Source organism: Anneissia japonica, unplaced genomic scaffold (assembly GCF_011630105.1).
Source record: "Anneissia japonica isolate Jap-2015-1 unplaced genomic scaffold, ASM1163010v1 scaffold25790_len46943_cov130, whole genome shotgun sequence".
NCBI classification, from domain to species: Eukaryota; Metazoa; Echinodermata; class Crinoidea; order Comatulida; family Comatulidae; genus Anneissia; species Anneissia japonica.
Genome location: NW_022725863.1, coordinates 26,155 through 36,641, shown reverse-complemented (window position 1 = coordinate 36,641; position 10,487 = coordinate 26,155). Strand labels below are relative to the sequence as shown.

At 35.0% G+C, this 10,487-nt stretch overlaps 1 protein-coding gene across 1 annotated transcript in view; it reads right to left on the bottom strand.

Annotated features, from left to right (window-relative positions):
• Positions 1-10,487, bottom strand: part of LOC117112943 (tyrosine-protein kinase receptor Tie-1-like) — a 12,798-nt gene that overhangs the window by 409 nt on the left and 1,902 nt on the right. The window contains exons 2-6 of the mRNA XM_033256161.1: positions 9,112-9,450; positions 6,536-6,787; positions 3,247-3,378; positions 2,438-2,581; positions 1,238-1,372 (exon numbers count right to left, since the gene is read on the bottom strand). Of these exons, the coding sequence (XP_033112052.1) occupies positions 1,238-1,372; positions 2,438-2,581; positions 3,247-3,378; positions 6,536-6,787; positions 9,112-9,450 (1,002 nt within the window). The remainder of the gene's footprint in view (positions 1-1,237; positions 1,373-2,437; positions 2,582-3,246; positions 3,379-6,535; positions 6,788-9,111; positions 9,451-10,487) is intronic.

The following is a 10,487-nucleotide window of genomic DNA, read 5'->3' as shown; positions in this document are numbered from 1 at the left end:
GTTTTATTGTGTCCGTCGATGTTTTGTTTGAGGTTCCCCATACAACTGTAGCTGATTTTTATGGTATTGCGGTATATATATATATATTGGCCTATGTTTGTTTGGGGGGATGGCGTGTATGTGTTTGTGTGGGTGCTGGTGACGTAGGTCTGGGGCCAAATTGAAGACATTATTAGCGCAAAGGATGAGAATGTGACAACGGATGATTAAAAGGATTATAATCATCTACATATTACACTGTACTTATGTTCTAATACAAAGGCAATACGTTAAACGTGATTAACATCGATAAGAACGACCATGGGTTGGATATTTATGGTGAAAAAAACCCCCAAAAAAGCATAGCCTCCACTCACTTCAAGTCAAATGGAAATCAGGGATTGGACAATAGTAGTTTATCTAGGCCTATAGAAAATTTTTATAGGTTTCGCTGATTTTAATCTAGCTTGCAAATAAAATGGGAAGCTGAAGTCGTAGGCTAAATGCTAGGTCCATAAGTGCGATAAATTATGGTAGTCGGTACCCGACGTTATACTGTATAAACTTATTTTTATACCTCATGTACAAACTTTTATACCGCGTCGCTTGGGTACCGTCGCTTCGCTTGTTAAAATATATTGATTCGTTTGAGGGCGTAGTTTACTTTATAAAGAAGGACACATTTATTTTTTTTAAGACTCGCATGTATTTATGGTTTTGTTTTTCAGTTTTTCTGAGATTTGCATGTTTTAAAATACTGTACATCGTAATATTTATGTATTTATACTGTATCAAAATGCATTGTGATATTGGTAATTATTAGCGAACATATCATTTATCTAATAAGTTTTGTAGAGATGCAAGATGGCATATCGTTATTTTAGCCTCGTCACGTCACTTTTCGAGGTGACAAGCAGCTAAAATCTGGTTATAAAACTTGCTTTTTTTCCTTAAATCCCACTTTTTGTATCATGATATGATCTTTCCAATATATAAAGGACCTACAGTTTGAGTTTCATTGAGATAGGAGCTTAAACCATGGCTAAGGTGATTTTTAACTGGACTAATAGTGACTCACTCAAATATGTGCTACTCTTGAATAAGTGCCACACACCATACCAGCTTTTAATCGATAAGCACCGCTCCCAAATAATCAACGCAATAGATATATTCTATTACAATTGCAAAATGCAAAAAAAAAAAATAATATTTTTGTTTCCAGTACAATGAAAACAATAAGAAGACGGACAAGCCAAACCTTGACAGTTTTTCCCGGAATATCCATCTGCACATGGTCCATCTGGACATCCAATACTTGCATCGCATGTCACACCATTTGCACAATGGCATTCCTCGCTGCATGTTGACCCATATTTCCCCATTCCATCACATGCTATAAAACCAATAACAGTTCCTGATTGTATAACTCATTAATTATGTGATATCCTTGCCATCATTATATTTCACACTAATGAAAAAATGGTGGAGGATAATTATTCAGTTATTTAACATGACTGTAAATGCACATGGAGAAGGGTAAGGCCCCTGTGTGATATTCTTTTCATTAATTTTTACTTTGAATTTAATAGTTGGGGCAAATATATGTAGATTGACTGGGATCCTTTTAGAATTTTACCCCACCTTAGAGGGGCTATATTTGCCACCATTGGTAGGGGTGGGGTTTAGGGTGAAAATTTTTCATATTTTAGAGTTGATGTATCAAACAGTTGTATTTCTTTGCACAGCATCAAAATACCCAGTTCGTGTCAAGGTTTATGCCTTTAAGCCAAGGGTTCCAAGTTGAAAGAAGTCACTTCCAGGAGATTTGTTTAAATGAGCACTGATTTTTGAGAGACAATTGAGAATATAATATTAAAAACATGCAAATATTATGAAATTGGAAGAGATGGGTTTGCAGGAGGAAACGCGTACTTGCGAGAGGCTTTTATAATTTCAGGTAGATTTGGGACCCCTGCTTTAAGCAGACAAACTGCAAATATTTTCCCAAATACAGGTAGTATTAGCAGCCTTGCCTTGCATTGTTTAGGTGGCAGATAGGATATATCCTGTAACTATTTACTAAGGTAATAGTAAAGTGATTAAAATATTAGTAGGTTACTGTAAGAGTAATGATGAAATTGCTTTCTAATCAATCTATTTTACCAATTTAAAATTATTCCTATTCATATAAAAATACCACAGAAATTAATAGAGGATATTCAACAACAAAAAACAGCCGGTGATGAGCCAACTCTATTTACAAAAGGACAAAAATAATCAAAAAGCCACAATCAAAATGAAAGACCAAAACTAAAAAAAAAACCAAAAAACACAAAAGACAACATGAATAAAAAAAAATATGACTCCAGGTTATGAAAAAACACATAATTTAGACATTTAGTAAATACTGGAAGGTATGCCTGTATTGCTAATAATTAATTTATTTAATTTTGCTTACTTTGTTTGCAGTTAAGACTACCATAGCCAGCCATACAAGAACATCCTAACGGATCTGGAACACATGCCAAATTACCACGACAACCAGGATTGTTAGTGCTACAAACAATTAAGCACTTTCTTCCCCAGTTGTTGTTTCCACATCCTGTTAATAAACAGTAAGAAATAAATAGGTTCAGCCATTCATAACTATTGAAAAATATAATAAATATTTTATAATACATTAAGAATAATAGTAAGATTGACAATTTTTTTTTTTGCAAATACAGTAAAACCCCTATTATGGGGACACCTTTGGGACCAAACAAAGTGTTCCCTTTGGATTTAGACAGGGTCACTCGTGTGTGACCCAGTTGCTTCTTGTTCTTGAAGATTGGTCTTGCTCTCTATGTTGAATAAATAAATAAATAAGTTAGAATTGCCAATTAAATGATACTGTATTAATCACTATTGGTTGAAAGCCTACAGATGTCTCATTGGCATATGCAAAAAATGGGGGCCCTGAGCATGGTGGGCCCTGAGGATGTGCGATCCGACCCCCTCCTTACCTTCTCCCATCAGCTTTTCAACATGCCACCACTAGTATGGCTCTTCTCCATCCTCTTATAAATATAGTTAATAGACAATATTCAAGAAAATTGATAAATGTACAGTAAATATAAATTGTTAAAACAATATTAATCTTATCGATTCCTCCTCCTGAATTAATCCTTAATAATTCATTAGAGAAAATAGAAAACTCGGTGCATGCAACTAAAATCAAAATAGGTAAATATAATATTTGTTGGTATCCTAAAACATTTGTTTTACCAAAACTACAGTCAGTTGTATTGAATCCTGGAGGACAAATACATAATCCGGTGACATCATCACACACTCCCCCATTGTAGCACGTAGGACACAAGTTCTGACAGTTTGGTCCCCAACGAGCAGCTGAGCAATCTGTTGACAAAAATTACATCAATGATGATTAAAGTCTAGTCAAATACACTGATATGAACCAAATTCATCCCTCTATGGTCCATCAAAATGCAAACATCATCAGGCTGTGTCGTACGACGCTGTCTGAGTTGGCCTTAATATGACATCCTCATCATCATCATGCAAATACAGTATGGCACATTGCACAAAGTTGGCAGCCTCACATGTAAATACTACATGGGTGATTGGAATTACCATCCTAGGTAATACAAAACCTGAGCATTGTGGTTAGGTTATGTCAAAAAATAAAGTTAACACACAGTTTCAGCAATGCTGGCAATATTATTTAATCAGACATTATGTTACAATTTACAGTATATATGTATTAAAAATGTTTTGAGCTAACTGCAATGTATTATTATTATTATTACTGTATTATGGTACTGAGAAATTGTTAGCTGGGATTAACATATTATCTCTGATTGAAATATATTCTCATTTAATAAATATTTAAAAGATTTTCTCTTATCCTTTTTGAAATTTTATGAGTTCACAAGCACTAATTTTCAAAGGGGTCCTAGTTACAACCACTTAATGTAGAAAACAACGGCTAATGCAGAAACAACCGTTAATGTAAAATAATCCACTGCTTATGTAGTAAAACGCTAATGTAGAAACACTAACAGAAGAAATCAACATCAGCTAATATAGAACGCTCAACAGCTAATGTAGTAACGAAAATTGCCTCACCGCTAATGTTACTACTACCACCCGCAAATGTAGAATTTTTTAATATTACAATATCATTAACTACAAAAAATGATTTTATGTTGCCTGCACATTTCCTGAACTTGCAAGGAATAAAAAATTGTCACCTGTAATATCGGGTGCTTTACTGGTCAGTCAGTTAGTCCTTATTACATTTAACAGCTATTTTTATAATTTCTGTTATTATTATATCGTTTTTAAATAAGCAGGTAGGCAATCGGTCGGCCAGTTACTCTAGCTACAGCATTAATATAGGCGCTGGTTCCAGCAGCTCCTCACCCATGGATCGGTTGGTAGAACCAAGTCTTCTCAGATAAGGACGTAAAATAGAGGTCCAGTGTATACATCTGACTTGTGTGCACTTTAAAGAACTCAATGCATCTTTCGAAAGGGTCATTGTGGAATGATGTGAACATGTTCGATTATTATTTAGCTGTATTCATGTACTTCAGCTGTTTGGAACACATCATAAATTGCATTCCCACCTCCTAAATCGTGCTGAAAGCATGAGCATGAAAAGAAACAGAGCATTTACAGAGCTAACATGTACCACAATGACATCTTCGTCTGCCCTAAGAATACAAAATATGCACAATAAAAAATTTTGAAAAATTTACCGACTTAATACATTATTGATAAACTGCCTGCAAATAAATCAATAATGCACTTGTCAATTGTAGTTCTCCCCACCCCACCCCTGGGCCTAGCGGGGATGTAATTTACGAAACGGTTGTGCATGTGAATGTCCCGGCCACATCCCAGCAATGCGGAACATCATTTAATGTACATCCCCGGAGTCCCCACTACCTACTGCCGGGAAATATTTCGTAATCCTGGTAAAATGCCCTGCTAATAAATGATTGGATGATGGCCTACTGTAGCAAACATACAGAGTGAGACAAAAACTATTTGAAGGTCTAGCCCATCGGTCTGGCCTATGTCTGCTAATCGGAGAAGCATGTGAGAGAGGCAAGGAGATGAGCTTGCTTGATGGAAGCACTACACATGCATATCACTAGGCAGATTCCCATGGAAATTTGGAAAAATGCATATTGATTGATCATAAAGATAGAAAATTGATAGATTGATTTAACTGATTGATAGAATTTATTCAGGATCAAAACAGAAATTTAATAGTAGTTTAGTAGTAGAGAAAGATTTCCTTGCCTTGGTGTATTTTTTTACGCAAGCTAGGTCAAATACACGGTTCACAAATTTTCACGCAACACACTCACGTGTCACCTCGGTCCAAGTCGTTGTGTAGTGGAGGTTCAAATTTTATTATATAATTTATACTGTGATCTATAAAAAAATAAAACCATGATGGTAGGCCTAGTTAGAGTACCGGTAGGCAATTTTTTAATTACCAAAACCAACCACACAGCAATTGCTGAATGCCTAGGCCTAGTGAGGCAAATTGCTAGGAAAGAAGACCAGGCAATTTGACAGCACTCATCCGAAATCCTGGCTACTCTAACGTGTAAAATTCCTGGCCCTTTCGATGCGGTTACATATACGGGTGAATTTTAGATACGTCCCAGCACTACGGGACACAACTATGTGTATGTCCCGAGCTACAACTGACAAGTGCATAAGACCTACAAAAATCGGCGGTAAGTAACATGTTAAATGTTGAATGGGACCGATCGACAGACAGAACAACTGGCCGATGAACTCACTGCATACCTACAATATTTGAAATGATAACAAAAATTAGAAATAGCTATTATGTATTGAGGACCCGACCGACCAATAAAGCACTCGATATTACAGGTAGCAATTTTGTTTATCCCTCACAGGTTTAGGAAATGTGCAGGCAACATAATATCATGTTTTAATGATATTGATAATGAAATAATTATAAATTTGCTGGCGCTGTTACAGTAGGTACATAGCGGTAGGCAAATTATGTTACTACTGTACATTAAATGTTGACTGTTTTACATTAGATGTTGACTGTTGTACATTAGCTGCTGACTGTTGTACATTAGATGTTGACTGTTGTACATTAGCTGTTGACTATTGTACATTAGCTGTTGACTGTTTTACATTAGCTGTTGACTGTTGTACATTAGCTGGTGACTGTTGTACATTAGCTGGTGACTGTTGTACATTAGCTGTTGACTGTTGTACATTAGCTGTTGACTGTTGTACATTAGCTGTTGACTTGTACATTAGATGAATTGACTGTTGTACATTAGCTGTTGACTGTTGTACATTAGCTGATGTTGATTTTCTTATTACTACTGTACATAAGCTGTTTAGTGTTTCTACATTAAACAGGGGTTTTTTCTGTAAGTGGTGGATTTGGTGGTTATAGCAGAGTGTACAATATTTCAAACATTGTATTACTGTTGGAGATCAAGTAAATGAAGTGTCCTTATTAAACTTATTGATATATTTACAATACCTCGTACAATGAGCCTCATTATAGCATGTTTTACTTCATTTCTTCTGTCATTTAAATAACATTCATAGATTCCAGCATCAGCCTTTGTAACATCCTCTATTGTAACGTTAACCTTTCCCGACCAACTCTCCATTATCATTCCATTCAGCCTCCATCGTAAATCCATCACAGTACCATTGATCAAATTCATGTTTATTGTTACTGTTTCTCCAAAGCTTACTGTTTGAGTTTGTTTTTCAGGTTTTATATATGCTGTAAAAAATATGCAAACATAGAGAAAGAAAATAAAAGGAGTAACAACAGAGCCGCGGAGCAGCAGTGCTCTAGCATAGGGCCATTAAATTATACCTTGTTAAGATAACGGCCTTTGATGGATATCCTATTTACCGCTGCTGACTTCGGTCTGATTAAGTAACACCCCTCATTTAGAAACAAGCCAAGCGTAACACTGGTGACAAGAATGCAAACTCAGGCTGCGCAGAAGTCACTGACATTTACCATCTAGTAATAAGACATGTGCAGTAATGCAGTTTAAGATACGTCTTTATAATTATCATCAATTTCATCAAGGGATTATCGTATTATTTAGTAAGTCGAATTTCATCACTTTCTACTACTACAAAACAGATAAATCTACGTGCAATTTAAACCATAAAACATATCGAAACTTATTCTGTTTTCATCTTTTGTTGCGCGCAAGTAAATTATGATATTAAAGTTTGCTCATGAATATTCAATTTATTACCGATTCACGGTCTTTTTTTACGAGTGTTTTAATTTTTTCCTTGTATAAGTCATTTATAAAATATGTTGTAGTCTATCTTATGACCTTACTATCATGATATTATTTAGGCACACTAGATTTTGAACTGCTTAGTCGATTAGAATTATTATATTTAATAAATAAGTATTATTATTACAATATTATTAAAGTATTATTACATAAAATACCGATAATTACGGCACGTTTGACTGTTTGTTATATTTTTTTAAAGTACATTTTAGCTTTTGTCTTTATCCCACTGCAATTTAATGTTATAATTTATTTTTTAATATAATAAATAATCAAAATATGGTAATTATATAGATCGTTAGGTACTTACGTTTATAGATGAAATTAGTATCCACGAAGCTATCATAATAGGCCTACACTGGCCCACAGATATACAGTATTCTGTAATGGAGGCACTGTATTTCAGAAGGCATGCCGTACCCTTATCAGGTGATGGAATTATTAATCCATGATTAGACTTACCATGATGGAAGAATTACTGTAGTTTGCTACGCTTAATCTTGAATCTTTGAACATTCCAGAGTTAACTGTGTGGGATCGTCGCATGAATAAATGGAATAAAGTACACTTGACACCTAATTTATTAGTAGAGGCCTACTTGATCAAAATTGTAATTTTATTTGCTTGTATGTTCAATATTTCTTACTCTATGCAATACCATAGAGAAAGTGCATACAAGGCCAGCGTGTCTTTGCAACGCTCACATTCACATCTCTCACACGACTCATGGAGAGGCTAGGCTTTGCTCTAAGTGTCGCCGAACAAAATATTAAACGCAAGTTCATAAATATTGAGGTTTCTACGTAATATTTTATTGCAAAAAAAAAAAGACAATATAATTAAGATTAGTACGCATATGCCATTTTCTTTGTAAACCAGGAGAGCATGTGAAAAAACCTGAAAAAAAAATTGGAGTCTCCCGGCCAAAACGGCCCACCGATTGGTAGCTGGCTACCACACTAGGCCTATGGAAGAAATATTAAGATAGGCCAAAGAGACAGTTGTTTTAGATAATAATTCATTCTATTCTATACACAATACATCATTAATTTAATTTCATTTACCCTCATATAAAGCCCTCCACTATAGTTAATGTAATATGTACACAGACGCCGCTCTACATACTGTAGCTTTGAAAAGTAGTCTTTATAAAGAGGTGGTCTTTAATTGGTGGGGTCTTCTATTATGGTTTGAAACAGGAGACCAACACATAGGTATAGGTAATCTTTTCCACTTCCATTTTAGTTATTTTGTCCATTATTTGAAGAAGGAGAACTATAAAATTAACAAAAGAACAAAATTACACCTATACATGTTTCTCCTGACGCAAATCCAATTATTGTCTATTATTCCATCACGACAATAGCAATTACTATCAACACTGCAGTACCCGCTGCTTACTTGGACTTGAATTCAACCCTGGCCATCAGGCGCAAGCTCGGTGGTCTAGAGGTTGATGCCAGGCTAGTGATCTGGAGATCGTGGGTTCGAGTCCCAACCGAGAACAACTTGCGATTTTTTTCGCAGTTGTTTGCAAATGTACCGAGTATTTGGTACATTTCCACGTCAGGTAGGGCAAAATTACACCTATACATGAACAAATTCTGGTTATAACTTACAGGTAAATGTACATACTGTATGACTATGTTTCCATAGGGGATTCTTTGTTTTGTTTTCTGATTTCTAGCGACATCAGCTGTTGACTATCAACCTTGTGCATAAATATAGCCACACATTATACATATATATTTAATTTTGTATAAACATAAATTTAAAAACAAACCTCCTTTTGCCAGTATAATTGAAGGAATATACGATGATGGATTATCCAAATGTGTTGAATTGCAAAAGAATGCACCAACTTTATGATTTCCAGGATCAAGTGACAAATGCTGACGCTCAGCAGAAACCTTATTTGCATAGTGTTCAGGAACTACGCCTTTAACTCCAGCGATCAAACCACCACCACTACCAGTATCAACTACTCTACCAAATGTTGTGTCGAGGTCTGAAGAAGTGTTTACATATCCTCTATAGCTACCAATCCAAGCTTGTTTTTCGGTTTCAGTCAGGGAACGAAGAGGATTTGGAGTGAAACATGTGTGATCTGGAATCTCATCACCTGATGAAATACAAATTATATAACATAAGTTAAGAATATACCAAGTATTGACAAATGATGAAAGCGGAAGCTCTATTTTTGAATTGAACAGAGGAAATTATTTCAAAACATTACAAAAACATTTAAAGCCCCATTCCTGGTAAAATTTCAGTTGTTAAGAAAAATCTAATTTTTGTATAATGTTATAAAAATGTATAAATATAATACGGAATTGCTAGTTTAACTGAATGTAGACATTCCTAAGCATAAAAAAAATGTAAAATAAGACAGAAATTTGACTTTTTATGTTCCACACAAAATATAAATGCGGATCAATTTTTCATGTTTGATTTTGCGACAGGTCTGCGAAGAAATATAGTAGGCACCGAAAGCATTAGCCTATCCAACACTGCTAGCCTGCTAGGCCTAGCCTTACTTCGATTTAGGTTCTGTTTTAACACATTAAAAAATGGCCAGCATAATATATTGACACATAATACTGTATTTCATAGGAATTATTTCAAATTTGTTAAAAAACTGATTCTGACCGAGATTTTGACACTTAAAACAATCATATCTCAGGCCTACTTGAACGACCGCATTGTGTGAGATGCGGAGTAGAAACACTAATCCCATTAGAGAGGGCGTACTTTATTGACTGTAAAGTATACAAAAAAGCGAGAGTATATTCCAGCGGATGCGATCTACAACCTCTGAAATTCCTAGTAACGAAGAATTCGTGAGAAAATATAATATTCTATGAGAAATTGTCTGTATTTCTCTTTTTTTTTTATTCTTTTGCATAAAACTAAAATTTATACCAATATTTTTTCATGATTTATAATAATTAGAGTAATGCATATGCATCTTCTCTAAAAAAAATATGTTTTTAATGAAATTTTGCCAGGAATGGGGCTTAAGTTTTTTTGTTCAATAAAAGTAAATCCTTGTGGGCTGGAGCTTATCCCCAGTTTAAAGTACTGTAGTGTGAAGCAAGGGTGCAGCCACAGGGGATCAAAAGGGTCCTGAAACACCCCTGTCTCCCCCCCCCCCCCAAT